At 45.1% G+C, this 26,018-nt stretch overlaps 2 protein-coding genes across 3 annotated transcripts; one reads left to right on the forward strand and one right to left on the reverse strand.

Annotated features, from left to right (window-relative positions):
* The first annotated feature begins 1,025 nt into the window (after positions 1 to 1,025).
* Positions 1,026 to 13,279, forward strand: LOC139617971 (protein-tyrosine sulfotransferase 1-like). 2 transcript variants are annotated; one of them, XM_071473746.1, is made up of 4 exons: positions 1,034 to 1,319; positions 11,318 to 11,368; positions 11,858 to 11,932; positions 12,848 to 13,279. In XM_071473746.1, exons 1-3 carry the CDS (start codon positions 1,161 to 1,163, stop codon positions 11,891 to 11,893), a joined length of 246 nt encoding a protein of 81 aa, XP_071329847.1. In that variant the 5' UTR covers positions 1,034 to 1,160; the 3' UTR covers positions 11,894 to 11,932; positions 12,848 to 13,279. The 2 variants fall into 2 exon arrangements, with proteins under 2 accessions (XP_071329846.1, XP_071329847.1); XM_071473745.1 differs by lacking the exons at positions 11,318 to 11,368; positions 11,858 to 11,932 and having other exon boundaries at positions 1,026 to 1,319.
* Positions 13,280 to 14,665: 1,386 nt separating this feature from the next.
* On the reverse strand, positions 14,666 to 24,609 carry LOC139617970 (small G protein signaling modulator 2-like; the record flags this gene model as incomplete). Its single annotated transcript, XM_071473744.1, has 10 exons — positions 14,666 to 18,707; positions 19,010 to 19,177; positions 19,681 to 19,777; positions 19,869 to 19,978; positions 20,211 to 20,293; positions 21,491 to 21,615; positions 21,900 to 22,283; positions 22,998 to 23,180; positions 23,275 to 23,403; positions 24,464 to 24,609. Coding segments are annotated over 10 exons (1,514 nt in total), but the record flags the coding sequence as incomplete, so codon positions are not given.
* Positions 24,610 to 26,018: the final 1,409 nt, after the last annotated feature.

The raw sequence follows: 26,018 nt of genomic DNA on the forward strand, positions 1-26,018 counted from the left end.
TGAAAACGTGACTTTAACACTGACATTAAGCTCAGTTATTCAGGGACCTGCTGTGATCCAGTCACAGTCAGTTCGATGGTGACAGTGAACAGAGCTGAGACCAGTCTGCTGTAAACTGGGCCGTTTGGGGACAAGCTGAGCAAACAGTGCTGTGACGACATTCATTACCAATGTTAATGTGCTGCACTAAACTGTTAAATGTGTGTGAACAGCTCGGTTGTAACTACACGGCTCAGTGTTTCGTTAACTGAGATGATGCACTTTACCATGATTTATCTCTCCTGCATCCTTAGTTATATTTTTGTCCTTTTCATTTTTGACTTTTTGATCATTTTGGCTGTGTTCAGATTTTGTGTAATTTTTGGGGATAATTTCAACCTCAGCTCCTGTAAAATGTCAATAATACACAGTGAACACAAACTAGTTGGACTCAGGACAGTAAGGACAAAAATGTTCCCATTGAATCCCATTAAAACTGCAGTTTTTGATCCGCCATTACAACATAAAATCACACGATCTATTTATTAGGTTTTTATTCTAAAGGCTCCTTAAATTTGAGTTTTTACTGTTTTCCACCAGATGAAGTCATATTTGGCCTTTGGAGCAAATACAAACATGTTCCACTGTTATGGGCGACTGTCGACCTCTGAAATATGTGTATGTAACTAAAATGGTGTGAACGTGTGTATTGAGAAATTAGTTTGTGTACCTGTGTTTACGTGTGTGTGTTCAGTCAGAGAGAGGAATTATATTTTACTGCAGATCACAAAAAAATTCATTTATCATTTAGTGAATGGAAAATAATACATTTTTGTGTGTTTTTGATAAAAACAGACATTTAAGGGTTAAAATCCTGATGATTGGATATTTGGTCTGTGATCAGGACTGATGTTGCATAAAAACTATGAATATATAATATTTAATGCAGCTTTCTGATTGGACGGCTTTGAAAAGGTAAAGAATCGTTCAGTGAAGACGACGTCATTTATAAGATGGAAAGTCATCTACAGCTAAATTGACCCTTGTGGGATTAAAACCTGGGATATTTTGTGCTGCAGCTGCTCAGGTGACTTCCTGTTTGAGGTCTCAGGTAAAACCAGCCTTTGCCTGTGTCTTTCAGGGTGGAGAGGTCCACAGACCAGGTAATCAAGCCTGTTAACATGGAGGCCTTGTCCAAGTGGGTGGGGAAGATCCCAGCAGACGTGGTGCGGGACATGGCCGTCATCGCCCCGATGCTGTCCCGGCTGGGCTACGACCCCCACGCCAACCCTCCCAACTACGGCAGACCTGACCCCAAAGTCCTGGACAACACCAGAAGGGTGAGTTTTCCTGGATAACAGTGGGGTCCAGATCTCTGAGACCACAGATTTAGATTTAGGCGGATTTAGCAGAGATGTGTCGGTGGTGTCGACCTCCTCACCTCAGGGAGAGAGAGAGAGTCTGAAGATCACAGAGATCACAGACAGCTCTGAAAACACTGAAACAGTTGGATCAACACATACAGCATCGCCATAGTAACAACAAGAACACACTGATGGGTCAGACAGAAATCCAGCGTCGGTGCAGGACCTCAGCAGGACGACTGTCGTCAGACGAGCCAGTGAAACTAGTTTTATCGACTTTAACTCGAACATTAAATCCTCCAGATCTCCTGAGTGCAGGAGTCTGAACTTGGCGTTCTCTATTGAGAAACTGCTGCTGTCATGAGTCATTGTTCTGATGATGTCATTGTGATGTCATCAGGGGTTATCTTAGCTTGGACTTAATTAATTAACATCAGAGACCATGTGTTCCAAACTGGGAGCGTAAAGTTAGAAAGAGGTGGGTGTTTATCAGGAAGTGACACACCATCCAGTCGGATTATGGGAAATGTAGGATGCAGTAATTTTGGAGCTCGGCTCAGAATAATGATTTTTAATGTCTCTGTGAGTCCTGGACTGAACCACAGGGAGACGCCATGTTCACTCTGATCTGTGTGAGATGTATTTTAGAAGGAATTTTTGGTTCCTTCAGTTAAAGACAAACAAGTTTTACCTTTGACCTGTGGGCAGGAGGAAGGTTCAAAGACGAGCCACCACCTTTGTCTTTGCTTCATCCCTCTCTCATCATCACATAAACCTGGTGTATGAGCCTCTACTCCTCAGCACTGATGTCCTTGCCAGAAGTCAGATCCTCCTCATATCTTGTGGAAGGCATCTGCTATTTTTGGAGCAGGATATGTTTTATGAAATTCCTCTCCACAAGCTGAGCGATCAGGTGACATGTTGTGCAGCTCAGCTCTCTGAGCCAGAGGACACGGCTCTCTGATTTATTCTTATCTCTCAAGGTTTTAAAGTCGCCTGCTGCTTAGATGTCCAATTCCTCAGTCTGTTGAAAGTCTTGAGGCGACTCCAAGTACAGAGGAGTCAAAACACGTTAAAAATAAAAATCCATGTTCAAACTCCTCCAGTGTTTTATCTGAAGTGTTGAAATCCATCAGAAGATATATTTGTGGTTTTAAGAGCCTGTCAGCCAATCAGAAGAGAGGGTCTGAGCCTCTCTTCTGATTGGCTGACTGTTTTCTGAGTTATCCAATAAAAATACAGCAGATTTCAGGTAAACAGAGAAACCAAATCAAAGGTTGGATAGTGGGTCCAGGTGGGCGGGGCTTGGGGCAGTGACTGCTTTGTTGTGACATCACAAAGTCACAGAAGTCCTGAGAGATGCTACTCATGGGCTTCTGAGCTAGTGGTGCTAATGCTAGCTGTGCCGTTAGCATTGGGCTCGTCCAGGAGACATCAGTGGTTCTGTGCTCGTTGTTTCTGCCTCCTCTTTAACCTGGACAGGGGGGTAGAACTGGTCTGACCCTGCGGGGGGGTAGAACTGGTCTTTGGTGTGGCCACTAGCACTTGTCCAGATCTGCTGTGGTGTCGGTCTCAAGCAGGTTCAGGCTGGACCAGGATGTTGTGCTTCACCTCTCATGTCCCAGGATCTGATGGTCACCTGGCTCTGGGCCGGCAGCAAACAGACTCCATCAGTTTCTGCTCCTCTGGATTTGGTGCAGTTGAGATTCTTTTTTCAAACCCTGTGATTTTCTGGCTGAGCTTGGCATCGTCCTCCCAGACAAGCGACTTAAAAGAGCTGCCGCCTCAGTCTGTGGCAGAGCTCTGAAACTTTCCTCTGCCCCAAAGCTAAACTTTAGTCCCACTACTGCTGCCAACGTTTTCATTACCACTAACACCTGTGTTTGCAAGAATATTCAGGAAATAAGAAATGAAAAGCATAAGAAAAAGCACAGAGCTACAGAGAGCAGAGGAGAACAGGTCTGACTGTAAATCCTCACATCGCTCACCGTCCCTGAGACGTGGGCTGAGGATCGAAGAGAAGAGCCTGTAGTTTCCATTAGTGTGACTTGATGATGAACTTGTAACCGTCCACTGCTGAAGACTGAGCTGGGATTAAAGTCGTCACTGATCTGAAAAGAAGGTTGAAATGGTGAAGTGTTCTTTAAGTGTTTTGTACAGTTGCATTAGAAGTTGAATGGTGAAGAAAGTCTCCTCGTCTCCTCCGGTCGACTTCAGTCCAAAGGTTTCTGGATGATTTCTTGATCCCAAACCTGGAACCGTATCCAGGTCTCTGACTGACCTATCAGACATCAGAGTTGGACTCTAATTGCTTCGTGGTTGTTGTGCACATCTGAAACTGGGGCTGCTCTTCAGAGAGTCGAGTCCCTGATTGACTGAACACAGTAAAGGTCTGAAGAGGTGCTCAACCCTGCAGCAGCCTACAACTTTCACCCTGGTACAGTCCAGCCCAGTGTGAACAGAGCTGCTGTAAACGTCCAATCACACGACTTCATCGTCATCACTCACTGTGACTGACCAATCAGCTGTCAGAGGCCAGCAGCAGAGACGCTCTGCTGTGGAGCTCCAGGATTTAATAAGAGAACTTTTTATGTCTTTGACTTTGAATCTGATGTTTTCATGTCACAGGTGATGAACACAGACATTAAAACATGTGGCTTTTGTGTGTGTGCTGCTGCTATTTTATTTGTGTTGTGTTTTCGCTTTGTGTTGACCCGTCTAGGCCACCGTAATTGGCAGTTACACAGGGGGACAATAAAACCATCTATGGCTACGATCGCACAACCCGACCCAGAGTTCCCCCTGAGTTCATCAGACCGTGGCTCAGATGAACCTTTGCTTCGGTTTTTCAGGGGCAGATGTGACGAATTCTGCCCCAAACACAAGAGCTGGAGTGTGGAACAGGAGCAGCAGGCTGGAGTGTGGAGTGTCTGCAGTGAGCACACAGGCAGGGCCACAGTAAAGTCTGACTGATGGTGGTTTGTTTCAGGCAGGATTCACTTTCAGGTTTCTGCGAAGTTTGGATTTTTAGGATTCTGGTGCAACAGTTGGTGCAAAAGTTGGTGCAACCTCCACCCCCACAGTCAGTGCTGGACTCTGGCTGGTGAGGCTGGATGGGAGCAAATGTCCCTGCAGCCTGAGACCAGGTGTAACAACCCAGGTGTGATGTTAATGTTTAGAGTAAAATTATTAATTATCTTTAATATAACAATTAAGCCTTACACATTACGAACTAACAACAATGTGATGTTGAGCTGTGATTGTATTGAAAAGGCAGTTGGTAACCATTTGTTACAGTCTGGTCTTAACCCATATACAGTCACACACAGTAAACAAAGCACTAATGAGTAGCTCTGTGTTCTTGTTAAAGCTAGAATTACTCAGCTGAACAGTGACACGGTCACAGTGATCTCATCAGCTGTTGTGTGTGTGTGTGTGTGTGTGTGTGTGTGTGTGTGTGTGTGTGTGTGTGTGTGTGTGTGTGTGTGTGTGTGTGTGTGAGCGTGTGTGTGTGTGTGTGTGTGAGCGTGTGTGTGTGTGTGTCCTCTCCTGATGTAGGCTGTGATTCAGTTGTGAGGTTCCAGTAAAAGCATCAACACCTCTTCCAGCAGGAAGTGTCTCCCTCCACGACGAGAATCTGCACAGTCAGAGAAACGTCCACCGCAGACTGTAGTCGGGGGGGGCTCTCCATCAGGATATTTCTCTGATGGTGCCTGGTGGTTTTGTCTTTAACCCAGTTTTAGTTTCAGCCAGGATACTTTTCTGGATTGTTTTTCCATTTGTGTAAGAGCAACCAAACGGGGGGAGGGGGAGGGGGGGGGGAATACAGAATGAGTTTAGTGCAATTCATCATGTAGTCGAGGCCGTTATGACTCGGACGGAAAACATTCAGAGTGTGAGATGTGAGGGGAGAGAGGGAAAAAATGTGTCTGACCACAAACGGATGGAAACTCCAGACGAGGAGGCAGAGTTCCCTCAGCCCAGAGGCTTCACAGAGGAAGAATCCTGCTCTGAAGACTCTTTTCATAGTGACCGTGCAGGTCGCTGGTCTCTCAGTGTGGCTTCCTCTGAAGGACAGAGCTTAATTACAGTGTGTTCATCAGCATTCGTGTTGCAACGAACCTCTGATGTAATTAAAACAGGTGCATCTCATTGTATGTGAATTCAATGAGTAGAAGTATTTCGATATAAAGAGTATAAATAGTTTTGATATATAAGTGTAATTTGCTGTTTTGCTGCAGTTTCTCATAAACCTGGTGGAGATGTCAGTTTCTTCTGAATAAACAAAAGAGCCGAGTGAAATAATCAGTCGACACCGTGACTGAGTGTTTCCACCTTGAACCAATGACAGTCTCATAAACACAGATTCAGACAGTCAGGGATTCATATGTCATAGAACCTGAGGAACCAATCCTGTCAGCCTGTGGGGACGGGGGGCGGAGCTAAATACACCTGAAAATTTGTCAGTACAGAGAGCCAGAGTTAGCATTAGCATTAGCACAACTGCTGACACTGTGTCAGCCACTGCCAGTTACAAGCTAACAACATAAACAAATAAAAGATGCTAAGCTATGCTAACTGTTCTGATCCGTCTGCTAGTCTCTGATTCTGGTCTCAACAGACTCCTCATCTGAGTCTGGGTCTGACTGAGGCTCCAACATGAGGCTGAGTCTCTGATGTTTCCTCCTCTAACATCTTCATCCTCTCTGCTCTTTCACCTGGACACCTGGAGCCAGCAGGTGGTGGGCGGGGCCAAGGCCTGATCCAGGTCAATCAGGAAGTCAGAGTAGATGAGCTTCAGACCGTGTTCAGCAAAACATGAATCGGAGCAGAGGATTTTAAAACATCTAGAGGAAGTTTAACTGATAAAATGAGATTAGTAATGAATAGAAGTCAGCAGCTGATTTGCAGAACTGAGGTGACGAGGTTCAGACTCGTTCTGAGTCACACAGACTTTACTTGGGCCGTACGCCAAAGTATATTTAGTGAACATTTTTTTATCATGAGACAGGGATGTTCTCTGGTATCACATCAGAAGACAAGACACAGTGGTTACTTTACAACCACAACCCCCCCCTGCACACACACACACACACACCCTGCTACCCCCCAGGTCAGATTTATTCCTGTGGGAAACTGAAGTATGAGAGAAGTTGGCCGGACTTTCTTCTTGGCTGCAGGACCTAACGCCTGCGGCCGTAGCAGACAACTGTTGTGATCAATAGCTCCACTGTGCAGCAGCCAGCTGCTCCTAAAACCACAATCTCTCACTGTGAGACGAGCACAAAGACGCACACGCCCTAAAATGTTGGACTGTTCCTTTAAAGCTGAGCCTGCTCACTGTCTGTAGGCAGCCATATGTCGGAGTGCTGGTCCGACATCAGACCCTCATCCCTGTTATCACCATGTTAACGCTTCTCAGACGCGCCTGTGGACCTGTTTGCCTATTTCAGAGGCTGTGTGTGTGTGTGTGTGTGTGTGTGTGTGTGTGTGTGTGTGTGTGTGTGTGTGTGTGTGTGTGTGTGTGTGTGTGTGTGTGTGTGTGTGTGTGTGTGTGAGACCTCATGAAGGCAGCCTCTCCATGTGGAGATTTATGCTGAGTACATCTGCAGGTTGTTAGTGTGATTCCCCTGCATCAGATCCAGCTGCAGGGTTTAGATTATTGTTTGTGTGCCCCCCCCACCTCCCCCTCCCTCCCTCCAGGGCCAGAGGTCCTGCATACAGAGGAGGCCTCCTGCTCCCAGCAGCCGGCCCCTGTGCTCAGTTTACTGATACATGTGATGATCTGGTTCAGCTGCAGTTTGTCTTTATGAGGTCGTTAATGTCCAGGTACTGAACCTGAAATGTGTCTGTAGCGTCCTGTACTGAAACCTGTCAGGAATCACGAGCACATAATGCTCTGACTGTCTGTCAGGGTGGTGCCTGCTTTGTTGTGACATCACAAAGTTCCAGAAGTCCTGACGGCTGGTTTTAAGGCTCAGTTTCTGAATACAGGCTGTGTTTCTCTGTGGACTGAGGCTTTGATACTTTCACAGTATTAATATAGAACCTGGACCTGCTTTATAATCACAAACACATGGACATCTACCTTTAGACTGTGGAGCTTTAAACTGGAAAAAGTGTTTAGAACTAAGTTTTCATTTTTTGAAATTAGAAAAAGTATTTTTTTAGTCTCTGTACCAACTTGCTTATGGTTTGACAAACGTTCAGTTGAGACCCAGCCCTGTTAGTCTGTAGCCTACATACACTAGTTCAACGTCACCATCATCATCACCATCACGTGCCCCTCTCTGGCAGAGCTTTGTGGACCTCTCTCTTCAGAAGCAGCTTCCTTCTACTTTTTCCTCAAGCACAATGAGTTCCAGTTCCAGTGTGTCATCAGTTTCCACACACTGATTATGATGTTGGGACTCGTGTACGAATGTGTTGGTTTTCCTGTGTCGCTGTTGTTTCCAGGGAAACGTGGTCGTACACACGTGACTCTGCTGAGATTTTCTTAACCAAACATTCTCTCGTTGATTCCTTGTTAAATCTCTGTCCCTCTCCCCATTTTCTTACTTTTACTTGGTATGTGGTCATTCCAGTTCATTTGAGATGAGAGCCAGCTCATTCCTGCCCCCCCCCCGTGCTGTTGCATTGCGTAAGACATCTGGCAACCAGCCCTCCACCTAACCACTGTATGATTAAGCCACATGTGGAAATGCTCTCTCTGCTGTCTTGAGTTTTCACTCAGCCCCGTCCAAATATTTACCCAGTGTCTCATCCCCTCTTCAGCCTGGTTTCAGCCCAGAGTGTGCAGCCTCGTCGGGCCGCGGGCGTCCAGCTGACTGTTTGTACTGTGGAGACAGAGAGGACGATGAGGATGATTGAGGAAGCTTGACCTGTTGAGCAGCCTCTTCTCTGTGCTGCTTTGTTGTTTTTGCTCAGAGTAAAGACTCTTCTGGATTAAAGTTAATCCTTCAAAGCGGTGTCAGGCCTGTGGTCGGAGCCTTAACACAGTCCATGCATATCACCCCGGAAGCCTCTTCATATCGAGTTAGTGCACAAAGGTTCTAGAGTTTGTTTGTAGACATGCAGCGGTCGAGAAGCCGCCTGAATCTTTTCTGTTGCTGCATATTCAGATTAATGATGATGATAAATAATCTGTTGTTCTGCTGCCTGATTAGAAAATGGCAGCGTTTCAAATCGTGATCTTAAATAAGTTTTGTGTTCATATTTTCTTCCTATGTGTATGAGCACACGGTGGTGATGTGTCAGACCACACCCATCTTCATCATCAACATCACAACAGACTCACCCACATACATACATATACCACACATACCTGGTCCAGGTCTGAGCAGAAGCTGCTCCAGAGTAAATGAGGCTCATCGCTCCTGGCTCTCGAAGCCACAATCAATAGCTTTTAAGTGGCTTTGCAGTTGTTCTGATCCCTGGTGAGAAATGGATATTGGGATCAATAAGTTCTCAGTTTCTCCACAGTAACAATAATAATGTGAGTGGATGAGAAATGTCTGCAGTTCCTGGTCCAGTGTGTTGTGCTTCAGGTCTGCAGGTCTGAGAAATACAGCTTCAAATCAGCATCATGATTATAAGCAGCAGCATCACCATAACTACAACAACGCAATGTGTTGTGGCTTTTGCATTTGTGTTGTTGCTTTTGTGTTTGTGTTGTGGCTTTTGGGATATAGAAACTAGGGTTTAGGGAATTCATTATATCACTGACAGGTCCCCACAAAGACAGGTGTACAAAGTTGTGTGTGTATACTGAGTGTATTTGGGGCTCCTGACAAGACGTTTGTTTTCTTTCTAATAATCCACACACTGATGTTTGATAGTGTCAGGGGTCAGGGTTGCAGGGTATGATGTCATGACTTTGTATCATCAGAGATGATGAGTTTTGTTCTTTAAGCTCAGCACAGCACCCCCCCCCCCACACACACACACACACACACAGAGCAGAGTCTCTGTGTAGCTGAGTGCTGCGTTTGTCTGCAGTAACAATATCCTGGAAAGTTTCCATTCAGAGAGGGTGGAGGTTGTCAGGCCTGCAGCTGAAACACTCTCCCCTGCAGACTGTGGCTCCACACTGGCAGCTTTTCAAACGCACTGGGCTGTTACCGTGTTTAACCCCCCCGGGACCAGGGGCTTAGTCACAGGGAGCCCCAGCCTCAGTATAAAGGCTGGGGCTCTGCAGGGTTTAGTTTGGCACCAACACACGGGACAGACCTGCTGCTTGTACCAGCAGGCACCTTGGCTGACCCGACTCTGCCGGCCCCTCCCTGCCTGGGCTGGACCCGGCTCTGCAGAGGCAGACTTCATTTCATCCTCGTACCTCAGTGACGAAGGTTTGGGTGGAATCTTTAATATTTTCTGTGGTTGTGGACAAAAACACCTGATTTTATTGTGCGTTCTGCAAAACTGTGATGTAGCGTCAGGTCTAGGCGTCTGATAAGTATAATAAATAAAATTAAATCAAAAACACAAAGTTACTTGATATTTACCAATAAATCAAACATCAGCTGTTCTGCAGTGATGAGTTTCTGATAAGATCTTGATGATGGAAAAAAACAATGAAGCAAAAAACAAACATTCTCCAGCTCCAGTTGTTTACATGTGAGGAATTAATGATGGATTCAAACAAACGAAGGTCCACAAACTGTTTTTACTGTTTTAGTCTCAATTAGTGGATAAAGTTTGATCAGATTCATCAGTGCAGCTGAGGTGAGTCAACTTTATTACCATTTAAACACTAATTAAATAATGAACATCTACCTTTATACTATATGGACCTTTAAGTTTTTTCATAATAAAAATAATGATAATTGAATATGATATGCAGAGTGTAAGTAGTTGTAATTAAAGCAGCTTGTTGTTTTGACTCTAACGAGCAGAGATTCCTTCAGATCAGATCAGGTCAGAGGCTCTGAGGTGATGACAGGAAACAGGAAACATTTCAGTCAGTCAGCTGATTCAGGATCAGATTGTCTGTCTGAGGGGCACATTGATCTGTGGTCCACTACTTCATTGTCTGTTGCCCCAGGCGTGTGACCTGTTGCACAGCCGGAGGGTGTTCTGCCCCGCCCCCCCTCCTTTGCCTGAGCAGCAGGTTTGGTCGGGCTCTGTGGATCAGAACCATCTCATCGTCTCTGCTGCTGGAAGTCATTTCAGATCACGTTCAGATTCTGGCTCCGGGTCGACTTCAGGACCCAGGCCTCCTGCTCCACAGGTCCAAATGAAAGGTTTTCACTGATCATACTTGACAGATTCTCAGATATAAACTGATAAATGAAAACTACATTTTCCACCTTTTGAGATGAAGCTGGTGAGCTGAGTGAAGTGCCCCCCCCCCCGGTTTCCTGTCGGCTCTTTATCTGGTGAATTCCTCTGATATTCAGCTCCTCTCGGTTGTCACGGTCCGTCCTCCACATTCTTCTTCTCTGGTCTGCAGAACAGCCGTGTGTTGTTTTCACCGTGAAGGGGGGGGGGGCACTTCCTGTTCCTGTGCAGCTACACTTTAGTTTGTTTGTTCGTGAAAACTCCATGAGTTTATGTGTCGACTGAGGGAAATTTCCACAAGTAGAACCCCTCCCTGCACAGTGGTAGAACCCCTCCCTGCACAGTGGACCACAGCAGGCCCGGGTCTGTCCTGTAGGATATTGACCCTCCCTGGCTGATCCTAGGTCAGCGCCCCCCCCCACCCACCCACCTCGGGGGGAGGCTCTGTGACTCCAGGATCAGAGTGTGAAATTCCTGGCGTGTGTCCAGCAGCCTCCACCTTTACACAGAGTCACAACAAATCAAACGCACCCCGCGGTGGACGTGTGGCGGCTCGGCTGTGATGATCCTGTTGTTTCAGAATCAAGTCTGAAGCTCATATTAAAATCATTGCAGTGAAGTGATGATGAGTGAACCTTCACTGTGACCCTGGTGATCCAGATGATGAGTTCTAAACCTGGTCCTTTGTTTTCCAGGTCTTTAAAGGGGAATTTCAGCTCCCAGATTTCCTAAGAGAACAATCACAGGTACAGTAACATTTCTGCCTGTTGCTGAGCTTTTGCTTTTCTCCAGATTCAGCCTTGTTTTTAGTGAAACCATGTGTGGCTCAGTTCACGATCATGTCTCAGGTTTCCATCTGCTCTCAGTTCATCTCTTGTTTTTGACTTGATTTTCTCACCATCTAATGCGGCCTGTTGTTTTCGGTCTTGAGTGGTTATTTTGTTTGTGAGTCTCTTTGTGTTGTTGTCTTCTTGTCTCTTGGTTCGACAGCCTGATGTTGGCTGAAGAGCTCCTCTGCCCTCTGCTGGTAGTTAGATGCATCTACATCTGTTTTTTTTTAAACACTTCTGAAGAGCGAATCTGCTTTTTATTTGCTAATACTGCTCTGTTCACTGAAGGGGGGGGGGGGGGGGGGTTTGGCTGACTGGGTGTCTTCTTGGTGGGTCAGGTTACTTGTTGAGATATTTCCTGTCAGAGCTGATGCTGTAACCTCCACCGTCTGTTCCTCCACACAGATCCAGAAGTCTGCAGAGAGACCCAACCCCAGTTAGGAGCGGGGGGGGGGGGGGGCGCATCACCTCAGCATACAGGTAACATCCACATAAACATACAGGACGAACATGTGGAGCCTGGACTCCAAATAATTCAACTCATGGTTCAACATCTGTGAAAACCTGAGTGTATTTCATATTTGAATAATTTCCTATTTCACTGTGGGTTTGTTCCATTATCACAACATGCAGTGGTTGTGTTGTTTCTGTGGAGGCTGGATGAAGGAGCCAGTGACATCACCACAAAACACCACAGTTAAGAAAATGAGAGTAAAATAGTGGAAGGTCTCACTGAGATTCACTGATTGTGATGTTCAGTCTAAACAGAGACAACAACACAAAAACACAAACAACCAACAACAGATACAATAAACTGTAATTGGTTCCAGCTCTGGTTTCAGTAGCAGTTATTCTGACAGCTACTGTCTCTGAACCTCTCTGGACATTCACATTCATTTTAAAAAGTAGTTTGTGGACTTGCTGCTGCTGCCACCTGGTGGTGAAAGTAAAAGTGAGGCTGTGGTGATGGAATAAATCATCGGCGCCTGATCTTCATCCTCAGTCCAGTTTTTGAGAGTTTGATTGATTTTTCATTTTTATTCATTAACTAAAGCGTTTGTGTCAAAAACATGTAACTGCTGCTGTTATTTTATTATGAAAAACTGATGTCATTGATAAGTGACCAGTGATTTTTTTGGCCCCTTCAGGCTCCTGAACCAGAAACCTCCTCCCTGCACCACCACGTCCAAAAGACACATGAATCTTCTTTTTTCTATTGTTGTGTAATTTCTGGAACATCCACAAACATTAAATCAGGGAATTTAAATATTATATGTTTAGAAGATCAGAGCTGAATTCTTTAAATAATCATAGGATTAAAATCCAGTCCAGAGACGTTTGACCTCTGAGTCTCAGGTCGTCAGATCATTGATCTTCATTCTGTTGACGTTTCAGGACACGGAGCAGCAGGAGAGAAAATCATGGACATCGTCTCACATCTCAGCGTCTGCATTTCAGAGGTCACATGACCACAGTCTCCACCACCAATAATCATCTCCGGAGAACTCTCGGCCTTCGATATTGTACTGTACAAAAAAATAATACTGGTTCTCACAACCACAGAATGTCTGCTGATTGTTATTTGGTGTCACATCATTGATTTTTAGAAACGATCTCTGGCTATTTAGAAGAAAACTTTGTGATCCTGTCGTAAGAAGCTGCAGTGACCTGAAATCACAACAAGTATTTATGAATGGAAAATTAGCTTTTGGAAGATGCAATACCTATTTTAATGTTTAATGTTTTTTTTCATGCCTTTGTATTTGTGCAATGTCATGGGTACTGATCAGTTTGAAGTATCGGCCGTGATAAATACTGCTTTTTTTTAAACCTGCTGTCAGTCTGTGTCTTTTCTGTGTGAAGAGGGAAACATGGAAACAGTCGGAGACACGAAGGACGACAACAGTGACACTGAATAGAAAATATAAGGTGGAAATTTTTAATAAGCACAAAGTCCTGATAAAAGTCCAAAACTCTTGTTGATCCCTGACTCAGTTAAATCTCACATTAAGTGAGAGGGGTCCTGTTTCCTGAGGACTGTGATTCATACTCCTAAATAAAGTTCAATCAAACCAACCCAATCTAAGTGGGTAACCTGGAGCCAGAGAGAATTATAGCAAAGTACGAGGAGGTTTAATGGAGTCCGGCGTAGAAACCGACCTGAGAGACGGCAACAACAACGTGTAGAGGATTTACAGGGTCTCCAGGATCCTCATCCTCCTGGAGTCTCCAACAGTTGAAGATGATAAAGTGGCTTTTAGAGATTTTTGTGAGACGGAGAAGTGAGAAAATTTTATCAGTTTTATGGACTTAAAGACAATTTTACAATTTTCTAAATGAATCAGTTTAATGAAGAGATTGTGATTTTCAGTTTAAAGCTGCATTTGACTTTTTTTTTTCTCTGCGACAGTCAGAGCTGAAGGCTCTCGTCACATTTGGTGCAAAAATTCACTTGGATAAACTGATTAGATTTTGGTATTTAAAGGTCAAAGGTCACTGTGACCTCACAAAGCACTTTTTTTGCCATAAACCAAGAATTCATACACTAATTGTGACTAACAGGATAAAATGATGATGCGATGATATTTAAAATCTAAACGGCCAAAGTTCAACTTCACTGTGATATCATAATGTTCTGCAAAAACACCTCAGGTCGTTATTCAATGCTGTGACTCAGGAACAGAAGAAGGAAAGTGTTTCCTGCAACTTGACTGGTTGGTGGAGGAAACATTGAATAGACATTAACATTAATTACCATTAGCATTAGCATGCACCTGATGAATAGTCCAGTTTTTGGTCTCCACCAACTCCAGAAGGTAAAATGTGGCTGTTTAGCTTCTGCTAAATGTTCACCAGGTCGTTAACTGTGTCTTTCTGCTGTTTGCTGCTGCTCAGATAGAAAAATGAAGCTTCTGGCCCAACATATGCCTGAGTCCTCGGCCCGAGTCTGGCCCGAGTACTTCCACATCTGGGCAGATTCTGGCTATGATCCTATAGTATTGTCTGACAATCACGCTGTATATGGGCTGTAGGACTGGACGTGTACTGGGCCAGAGGAAAACAAGCACGAGGAAGTACAGGTAGTGTACAAGCTGTTGGCTAAAAACAGCTAAATATTGCTGCTGAAATGACACTGATTCAGTCAGAGCAGCTTTAAACCAACAGAACACGTCCGGCCCTGCAGCACCAAAACAAAAGAGAGCAACACACCAGTGAACAACCCCTTGTTTAATAATACATTACATTCAAGGCAAATGATACATCCTCACCAGTACATATTCAGCAATGCAACCACTGGCTCTCTACATAAATAGAAATTTGAAATCTTGAAGTCAGTGCACAACATTGAGAGAGAACACTTAACAGTCAACGTGTAACATAGTCTGCACACATTCTGCATCTCTGCACAGTACACACCTCTGACTAGTGCTGCTAAAACCAACATAAAAAATAGATCTCAAAATAAGTTATATATTTATATGTATATATTTATATATGTTCTGACGGTCTTCATAGAAATATTGGGTTTTCGGTTCATATTTACAGCAATATAGATTTTGATGGGATTTCTCAAACGACAGAAATTGCACAGTAGTTAAAGAATCCAAGATCACGTTTTCAAAAATAGTTTACACACATAGTAAACAGTCAGTCTTCAAGATGCAGTATGAAATTGCACATTGTCGTCATGCCACAGAGGGGGCTGTTTCAAGGCTTTGGTACACAATGTCCTGATTGGAAGAAAAAGCTCTGCTACGGGTTCCCCCCGCCGACCCTCCTCCGTCGCTGTGGGGGAGGGGGGTGGGTCCGCAGCGAGGTACATCCACACCACTGCCCATTCCTGGGATTGAACTAGCGAATCAGAGAGCCAGATGACTACAGTACACTTCAGGATTGGGGAAGACTCTTGGCACTTGAATCACAGGTGCAGGTCCGTGCTGGATGACCAATCGTATGCAGCCATGTCGGACATTTTAAGGAGGCGACGAGGGTGTAGATAAAGGGTCACGATGAAGGGAGGGGGGTTGGAAACAGTATCAAAAATGTTCCAGATTCCCTTCAGATACAAACATGAATGTACTCTGTGCTGTTACTGTGAAGCCAAAACCGACTAATACTGATTCACTGAACACTGGACACAGTTTGGCATCAACAGAAGCTTTGTCTCAGGTGTTTGTTTAACCTTTGACCTCAGATCTGTTATTTAGAACGACCCAGTCCGAGCAGAGGCTGGACCGGAGGCAGGAGAAGAATCAGGTTTTGCATGGACGACTGCAGCCGCTTTTCCTGACGGCAGCGAACACAACAGCAGCTTTCATGATGCGTTCAGATCAGTGAGCGAGTTTGACTCCAGTTCCACAGGAAACATGAACTTGTTTAAAGGAGTGATGGACATTTTTCTTATGGTCAACAACTTTATGAAAAGACCCAAAACCAACTGACAGAGACTGAGTGAATCCAGAGCCTGATGCAGCTTCTTCTGCGCTGTAGTTTACTCTGACTCAGTCCCTGGTTATCAACCCGGAGCAGGACAGACGATATGAGACTGAGATTCTGGATCTGAAACAAGAAGCTTTCTCTAAACCTCCAAACACGTCTTATTACATTATGACAGTCTGACCTGGAACTGGAAGTGTTTATATTCACTGATCAAATGAATGATGGTTAATAAGTAACTACAGAGTACGAAGCACTGAGTGTGTTACAGCTAAATGTCTGAGAACAATGATGTCATACCTGAAACTGCTGCGACGGCTGCGAACCGAAGCTCACTGACCTCAGGTCGACTGTCGAACCAGAATCAAACTGTTCTGCTGCTTCGTTCTGTTTTTTCCACCTTTAAGGTTTTTACTCTTAAAGATTCTGTAAATGATCGTCACTGCCACAAGATGTCGCACTAAACAACCAGCTTCTCACACCAGAACAAACACTACATCAACCATGACCCCGCCCCCTTGAACCGGCTGCGTGAATGACACTGATGGAGCTGGTAAACAACTGAAAACCTTCAGGGAGGTTTTGATGGTCCACCAACCGACCAGGATTTCAGGTGGTCGTCTCCATAATCAGTCCACCTGTGCTCTGGTCTCATCTCTCAGGATTAAAGACCTTCAACCCTCATCCTGCTACTGTACATAACAAAACACCCACTGTGTATTAATCCGCTGCTGAAAATAGTCCCTAACAAATGCTGTGTAAAGGAAGCTACAGCCTGCAGCATCCAGCTGTTCCAGGAGATAATAGAATAAAAAATCAAACAAAATATTTAAACCCAGTTTTTAAGACGTGAGTGGGATCAGATGGACCTGAGGCTGAGCCACAGACCAGATCAGGAAGGTAGAGTTGGTTCTGGTCTTTTCATGGAATCTGATGACAATAAGAAAAATAGACGCTTCAATCATTGGACAGTTTCATCTTTTCAGACATGTCCTTCAGTCACTGTGACTTTAGAGGAAAACACAAACTGAGACAGGGTCTCAGTCACTGAGGTCTCAACCCTCTCAGAAACTTTTACCCACTGAACAAGTGACACTTTAAAATCTTAAACTTTCTCATGTGTGTTATCCACTTACATGACGTCTGGTCTAAATGTTTTAAAGCCTTCACCACACTGACACACAAGGATCCACCTCTCATCATTCACCTCAGGAGTAAACCAGTACATCTCATCAGCATCAGTGAGCCAATCAGCATCCAGGATCTAAAAATGCTGGTGATTGGCTGTGGATTTGATCAAGTATCAGGACGTCGGGTCTCTTTACTTAAATTTATATTGAAATCAAATCAAATCAAACCAAACTTTATTTACACAGCTCCTCTGTGCAAAGACTACAACACAAGGAGCTGAACAATAATAAAGAGGAGTTTCAGGCTGGGGGGGGGGGTCACTGCAGAAAGCTGCCTCCATGTTTCTATAGGACCAACAAGGTTGGTCTCTGAGTTAAAAACATATCTGACGTTTGTCTGAAGACTAATAAAGGATTTTAAAATCTATCCGCCAGCTGACAGGAGACCAGTGAAGAGACCTGAGGACGGTGGGGAAGTGAGGTCCAGTCTGCTGGTGATAGAAGCAGCTGAGAAGAGGCTGTACCGACATTTCTAAAGTGATGAAAATCATTTTTGTGATATAACTGATGTGGGATTAGAAGCAAACTGAGGGTTTTAGCTTTTCTGAGAGGAGTTCAGCTCAGTGTCTCCCTGGACTTTTGTCTTTGTTCAACATTCAGTATTTATTTTGGCTGAAAACAGTCGTGCACTGCGTGAAAGGTCGTGACCTCAGTGGGAGTTCCAGCCCTGAACCACAGTCATGGTTCAGGTGAAAGTGAAGAGGAAGGCTGTGTGCTTTTGTCGTCACTGTTGTGCTCTGTGGTGGAACAGGTGTTAAACCTGCTGTGACCTCTGACCTCAGAAAAGGCGGCTGCACCTTGTCCCGACAGTTTGGCCTCTTGTGGCACCTCTGGCCTCCACGGACCTTCACAGGCACCCTTACAAAAAGTGCAACTCAGTTCCTCGGGCTGTGACTGAGAAAGGCAACATCTGTGTGATAATAAACTCCTGGACCACAAGAACAAAAAGGGACAGGGGTCGGGGGTCGGGGGGGGGTGGGGTCAGGGATGGGGGTAGAAACACACATGCTAGTTGTAGAAAACACTCATGAAAAGATAGTTGGCACAGTTCATTTGGTCACTGATGAAAACGTCTTCGTGGCAAAGTCTTCTGCTCCTCTGACAGTGTGTGAGTCCTGTCCTCTGCTGCAGCCTCCTGACAACAACACCTGCGTCAGAGTCCAGGGTGTGTGTGTGTGTGTGTGTGTGTGTGTGTGTGTGTGTGTGTTTTCATGCACGCACACAAGCTCTGCAGGACTGGGAGACTGGAGAATGCATTCACAGTGTGATCAAACTCACAAGCATGCAGACAAATCCACATGTCTGGACGGACACCATGAGCATTCCACGTGAAGGTGAATGTAAACAGATCCAGGCCGAGCGCCGGAGCCGGGCCGCATCAGCAGCTCCCCTGAACCGCCCCCAGGGCCTTCATCTGGGCAGGGAGGAGACCTGGACTCTCTGGACCTGCTCTGGAGAGGTGGAGGTCTGGAAAAACTCTGTCTCTGTGAGGGACGAGAGGAAGAGCGGAGTGTCCCTCCTCCTCCTCCTCCTCCTTGGTCACTTGTTGTCCATCAGAGACTGAACTCTGTGCACCAGCTCTCGTGCTACCTTCAGGATGTGTTGGACATCGTGACGCTCGGCCATCTCTGTGGATCAGACACAGTTTACATCACCTGTGTGAAGAGCCGGTTCCACAGTCACACAATCACACACACAGTAACACATAGCAACACACAACATCACACAGCAACACACAGAAACACACAACAACTTCAGCTGAAAGTCCAGGCTTCGTCCTGAGCAGGTCCTGGTCCAGGACCACAGGGTCTCACTCTGCCCCCCAGTGGGGATGTTTGGAACAGCTACACACTGGATGACACCACACTATTTCAACCAGTAAGCTTTCAGCTAACTACAGTGTGTGTGTGTGTGTGTGTGTGTGTCTCACCGTTAAAGAACTTGATGATGTCAGTGAAGTCCATGTTGTTGTCCATGATGATGTCACGGTAAACGGTGACCAGGGCCAGAGCCAGGAAGAGGACGAAGTGCTGCGAGGAAATCCTGGGGGCCACCCAGATCACCTCCCACACGGCGAACACATCCTCGTACAGGAGCTCTGCACACACACACACCTCCTTTGTCACCGTGGTTACTATAGTAACGTTCATGTCTTGGTTAGGTTCAGGAAAAGATGGTGATTTGGGTTCAAATAAGTACTTCCTCAACATTAGACGATCTCTGTTGTCATGGTTACAATAATAACAATGAGCGGTCATGGATAATAGAAACAACATAAACTGCTCCTGTCACATGGGAATCGAACACCGCTCTCCTGTGTCATATTCATCCATCCACCCCAACCTCCTCCTGACGTGGACTTTATTACGACCACTAGATGTCGCCTAGCAACAAAATCTAACGATGGGTCGTAGCAACCTGCTGACAGACAACCTGTGGGGGACAGGTGAAATGTGAGCGTGATCAGGACTTCCTCTGCCACCTGGTGCTCAGAATGACTCAGTTCAGTGCAGACACATCAACACTTCACCTGTGTCCTCTGATAAAGTTACTATAGTAACCTCTGATACAGGTGAGTGAAGGTGGGTGAGGGTTGTTCACCTCTCTTGAAATCCAGCAGGAACCAGCGGTAACAGAAGTAGAAGTGAGTGTAGTCTCCGTTCTGCTGCATCAGTTCAAACAGCTCCGAGTCCAGGATCTGACAGCAGACAGAGACCATGGCTTTTAATAGGAGTGACACACACACACACACACACATACACAAACAAACGATAAGAGGAATCTGTCACCTGGATCAGTGACCTCATGTTGCCGAAGTGTGTGTCCATGGCTCCACCGTTGGGGAAGTTCTGACTCATCCTCTTCATTAGCTGAGTGAAACAGCTGTACGCCAGGCACTCTGACACACACACACACACACACACACACACACACACACACACACACACACACACACACACACACACACACACACACACACACAAACAGAGAAAGTACACATCTGTGGATCTGGTCCTGACGCACAGCAGCTCTTTGCGTACTGCTGTATAATTAACACCATGGTCATGTGTAAACTGCATGACATTTTTTGTGTGAATTGTGTTTGCTTCAGTTGTGTAACTGATCCTCACCGTCGTCCAGGATGACCATGAGCGGAGCGAGCAGGTCACACATGCCCTGAACGTAGCCAATCTCTAAATGCTCCCACACGTAACTGCAGCCGAGAGAGAGACACACAAAGACCAACAACAGCTTCACAACCAGCTCAGCAGATGTGATGAGGATGTGTGTGTCCTCCTGCAGCAGTGGAGCCGAGGAGATTCGCTCTGTGATGTAAGTAACTGCAGTTTAAGACACTTGACCTTTATTTGATTGTTTCTAAATAACACTCAGCTGCACGTTCAGCTGTTCGCTCCAGTTATTAGTTAATGATGAATCATTCGCATGTAGAGAAAGGAGACAAAAATAAGACACGAGACCTCGTCAGTGATTAAACTCCTGCTTCATGCTGACCTGAACTTTGCTCCATTTAAACACAAACACATCATATTAACATGTGTCTGATGTGTAAACACTTTGCAGAGGTTTAACTGGTGGTTCAGTATTTTTACTTCCTGGTTCTGGTCTCTTAGACTCGGTGCAGTGGAAACAAGCTGTACACACAACACCAACATGTGACTGGTAATAAAGACGGCCGACACGTCTCCTCTTCCTCCCACTGCACAAACTGAAGCCAAAACATCCTGGATCAGCACTGCAGTGATCAGGGGGTGGAGCTGTTGTATCGAGGCTCCTCCCACACACCTGCTTCACCAAATCACGAGTCAGTTGCCACTGTCAATCATGACGTTACACTCCTGTTTTATAGAAGCACTAATATAGAGCTGTCATCTCTGTTATCTACACTTGACCAAACATCAGTGTGATGAGAATGACTTTAATATTTTAGTTTGGATGATGTCCCATCCGCTAACATGGAGGAGGTGGGGTTTATGACCTATACTGCAGCCAACAAGCAGGGACTGAGATGTTTTGGCTTCACTTTCAGGGAGATGTTATGTCATCCATCTTTATATATTGAAGCTGTTGTGGTAAAGATGGAGTCATGTTCCTGGTCACCTGGTGAGTCCCTCTCTTTTAGCTCTGTGTTTGGTCTCCACCAGCTCCACTGTGGAGCTCCACCAGCTGCTGTCTGACTGTGTCCGTGCTGCTCTGTGCTGGGCTGGTGGAGCACAGTGGGTTTATTTAAAACCAGAACAAAGAGCTAAAGAAGCTGAAAGGCTCCACAGAGCTGAGGGGACCTGCAGAGCTGGTGATAATTCTCTGTGGCTCGTCTCTACTCGTGACGTCAGAATTAAAATAATGAATACAGCAGCTTTAAGAGAAAGATGTGAGTTCTTCCTACACACACCTGCACATGATGTTGCGTAGTTTCTCCAGGTTGGCAGTGGTGAAGTAATAATAGTTGCGGTCGCAGCGTTGCACGTCTTTGTCTATCCTGTGCAGGTTCAGAGCGACTGTGTCCAGCAGCTCGATCTGATCAGAGGAGACATGGTCGTCAGCGTCAGCAAGTTTTTGGTCTTGTGTTTTACTCTGTGATTCATCTTTCAAAAACACCTGACCATGAAACGTGGTGAGCAGAATCTTCTCTAAACATCCACATGACCCCAAACAAATAGTCCCCACTGATGTTAAAGGTCACATGACCTTCACTCATCTGCACCTTCAGCAAAAACTTGACATTTCAAGCCTCAAACCATCATGGACTTTAAGTCTTGTTTCCTTTACTTGTTGCTCTGAAACAAACAGACTCTACATACCGTGTACGAGGACAGAGACGGTGACATCCCCTCAGCAGCTCCGTTGGTCACCAGTTTGTCCAGCTGACTACACAGCCTGTCCTCGCTCAGAGAGTCCTGACGCCCCCCCAGCACACCTGGAGTCCTGCCCTCCTCGCCGCCCCCCCCTTCCTCCTCCGTGCTCTGACCGTCGTCTATGCTCGACAGGATCTGGGAATGAGCAGAGGTCACCGAGTAGTTTCTGGAGGAGGGCAGACCTGAGTCGGGGGAGTCGAACTCCACCAGAGGACGCTCCTCCTGGGGGAGGGCGGCAGGAGGGACCAAGGTGGTCATGGTGGGGGTGCTGTCCTCTCCACTGGGGGTCTCCTGGCTCCCTGCGTCCGGCTCGTCCACCGACATAAACACCTGAGGATTCAGTGATGCAGTGATGCAGTGATGCAGTGATGTAGTGATGTAGTGACACAGTAACGCAGTGATGTAGTGACGCAGTGATGTAGTGATGCAGTGACGCAGTGATGTAGTGACGCAGTGATGCAGTGATGTAGTGATGCAGTGACGCAGTGATGCAGTGACGCAGTGATGTAGTGACGCAGTGACGTAGTGATGTAGTGATGTAGTGACGCGGTGATGTTGTGATGCAGTGATGTAGTGACGCAGTGATGTAGTGACGCAGTGACGTAGTGATGCAGTGATGCAGTGATGTAGTGACGCAGTGATGTAGTGATGTAGTGGAGCAGTGATGCAGGACTGCTGTTAAATATATGTTTTATCTCTCAGTTGAAACTGTAACAACATGCAGTATCACAGTAGAGTTAATGTGAGGATATGAGACAGGATTCTATGTTAACATTAGGATAATTCACCTGGGGATTAAATTCCATCAACATCGCTGACAGAGCTCACAGAGACCTGGTTAAACGTGATCATTTTCTCTTTCACTGTTTCTGTCATTTACAACTTTCCTTTTGTCTTAACCTCTGCACACATCATCTGATCCAGTGTGAATGGAGGTTTTAGAACATGTGCATCAGAACCAGTTTGTGGGTTGTTGATCACATGAGTCGTCCCCTCAGTTAAAATCATCATAAATACACAAAGACACGTGTTGAGCGTCTTCACCTCGTTGCTGAGGGTGGAGTCTCTGTGAACCAGTCGCAGGACGTGGCTGTCGATGCTGCTGCCTGAGGAGAGCTTGGCAAAGATGGCCGACTGCATCTCCTTCTCCCTCTGCTTGACGATCACCTCGCAGGCCTTCCACTCCCGCATCACCTGCTGGTAGCGCTCGCTGATCTTTGCATCAATCTTTACAGGAAAAAAAAGAAAAGGAGATCACACATTTCTCTCCCAGTGTGTGTGTGTGTGTGTGTGTGTGTGTGTGTGTGTCTGTCTGTTGCACCTGGCTCATGTCCTTTTTGCCCATGCCAAATTTGTAGTGCCCCAACAGGAAAGGCCACACCTCCTTCCTGATGTCATGCTGCACTCCGCCATAATAAACCAGCCTGAGCAGCTCCAGCTCCTTATAGTTCTACACACACACACACACACACAGACAGGATGAAGACAGCTCGGTGTAGGAAGAGCATCAATAATGGAGGAAGACAAACGGGTGATTGCGATCCACACAGAGACGAGCAGAAGATAAAAGACACAGATATGAATAAAGTGTAAATTAGTAATGATGACGGTTGGAGCTGATGAATGATTATATACTGCACTGCTTCATGAGACTCCATTACTCTGAAACTCATTACATTCTCATTAGAGTGAAGGAGAGAGAGAGGGTGGAGCCTGCAGGAGCCAGACATCATCTCTGACTACAACTATACAACTACAACTACACAACTACATCTTTACAACTAAAACTATACAACTATACAGTGTATGAGTGGAGGAAACATTATGAACTAACAGAAGCTCAGTTTAATTTTCACTTTCAAAGAAACAACAAAGAAGAAAAGTAACAGATTAATTCAAAGAGCGACACCTCTTCCTGTCAAACAGCTGTTTCCCTTGAAACTGAGTTTGTAAACCCCGATCAGCTGTTTGAGTCAGACAGAGCTACAGGTAGGTGTGCTTGTGCGTAGTAATACAGTAAACTGATGTGTGAAAAATGCACAACTGTTTGACTGATAGATAAAGTGGTGAAAATATTCAAAATAAAACACACACTGATATTAGTTTTTTTTCTGTGGATGTTTTTAAGCAGCTAAAACAGGTTTTTTTCCGACCCTGTCCACAGTGCTGCTGCTGCTGCTCTGAATCTGCTGACTGTAGATAAGAACCTCACACAGCCCCACATCAAATAAACCAAACTTTACCAACTTAACCAAACCATCACTTTAATATGTGCAACTATGACATCACATGGGCTGAAAAACACACAACAGCACAGAAACTTTGCTTCTACAAGTTGTGTTGGTTCATTTCACTTTATAAAATGTTACAGTAAATAAAACCTGAACAGGTCCAGGAGCAGAGAATGACCCTGATTTATCTGATATTGATCAGTGACTCAGGAATAACTGAGCAGGTTGGGCTGTCTTGGGGAGTCACGGCACCGAATTTCCCGTCTTGTCTGCACCCACCTTGCAGTCTTTCTGGTACTTGCTCCACACCTCTTTGCTGAGGCCCCCGGATGCCTCACAAGGTCTGTCTGGAGGTACGATGTTGTGGTTGACCAGAGCTGACAGGTGAGTCCTCACAGTGGACAGGTGTCGACAGTAGGCCAGCCCTGATGGACACACACACACACACACACACACACACACACACACACACACACACACACACACACACACACACACACACACACACACACACACACACACACACACACACACACACACACAGAGCTGAGACCAGGTAGTGGTCAAGTCAGGGATAAGTCCATTTTTTTATTAAGTCACAAACCACAAATTAGTCTCAGAGTGTTTTACAATCTGGACAAGATACAACTGCACTATAATTCTTAGCTGCTCAGTATGATAATAAGAATAATAATAAGAATAAAAAACAGAGGTTAATCAAGTTCTTAAATGAAGAAATTTCTACATTCTCTTTCTCTTTTCCTCTCTTCTCTGTCACCTCCTTCTTCCCTTTCAGTCAGTTTTATGTTTGTGGCCAATGATCGTTGTCTTAAAGATGATTCAGGAATCATGTGGTCATTGATGCATCCTGAGCTGAGAAGATGAGTCGTCAGGCCCCTGTGTCACTGACCTATAGTATGAACAACCTGCCTAATCCTGCTTCTTACGGCTTTGATTCTGGAGTCTGTTAGAGTCCGAAGCAAAAAATGGCTGGTGGCCCCTCCGATCAGCAATAAATCATTTGAAACCAGTGAAAAATATATGAAATCTAAACTTTTTTATTTATTCAAAATGTTCATGTTCATAGAATTTTCAAAATATAGATTATAAAGCTCAATACAACCTAAATAACAGAATAACTCCAACATTGACACATTGTAAATAAGATCAGATAGTTACTGTCAGTTTATTTTAATCTAATTATCTTTAAATGAAAGATAATCTGGTATATATGTGCAGGCTTTCGTTGGCAGCACTGCTTCTTGCCATTGCAAATCATCCAGGGAATGACATGGGGCCCCTTTAGGGAGGTTTCCTACTGAGATGTCATTGCAAATTGTCCATTGGTTGTTTGCGAGGGAGAGTTGCACTTTGAGAGATTGTTGTGGAGTAAAGTTTGTTGATGAGGAGCCCTATTTTTACATTTTTCGTATTGTTACAATGAAGTGAATTAAGAAACAAACACCTTACTGCTAATGTAATAATGTCTTCAGATAATTAAAAACAACCTTAGAAAAACATTATTTCAATAACACTGCCAGTGCATTATGTTACTCAGCAACTTATTACAGGGTCTTTATTACATGTCAGACTTATTCAGAGGATATTTCATTATTCATGACTCCATCCAGCAGCAGCTGCACCGAGCCACACATTATTTTTAAAAGGGAGTTTTTCATTCACTCATAAAGTGCAGCTCACGGTGGAACTGTTGAGCTTCTCTCTATAATATTGTATTTACTCTGTGAAGTGTGTCGAGATAATGTGTGTTATGTTTTGGTGCTATATAAATAAAATTACTTTAATAGATTTTAATTGGTGGAACTAAAGCAAA

This window comes from Trachinotus anak, unplaced genomic scaffold, assembly GCF_046630095.1.
Source record: "Trachinotus anak isolate AG129_WGS33_773 ecotype Australia unplaced genomic scaffold, CSIRO_AGI_Tana_v1 ptg000130l, whole genome shotgun sequence".
Classification (NCBI taxonomy): Eukaryota; Metazoa; Chordata; class Actinopteri; order Carangiformes; family Carangidae; genus Trachinotus; species Trachinotus anak.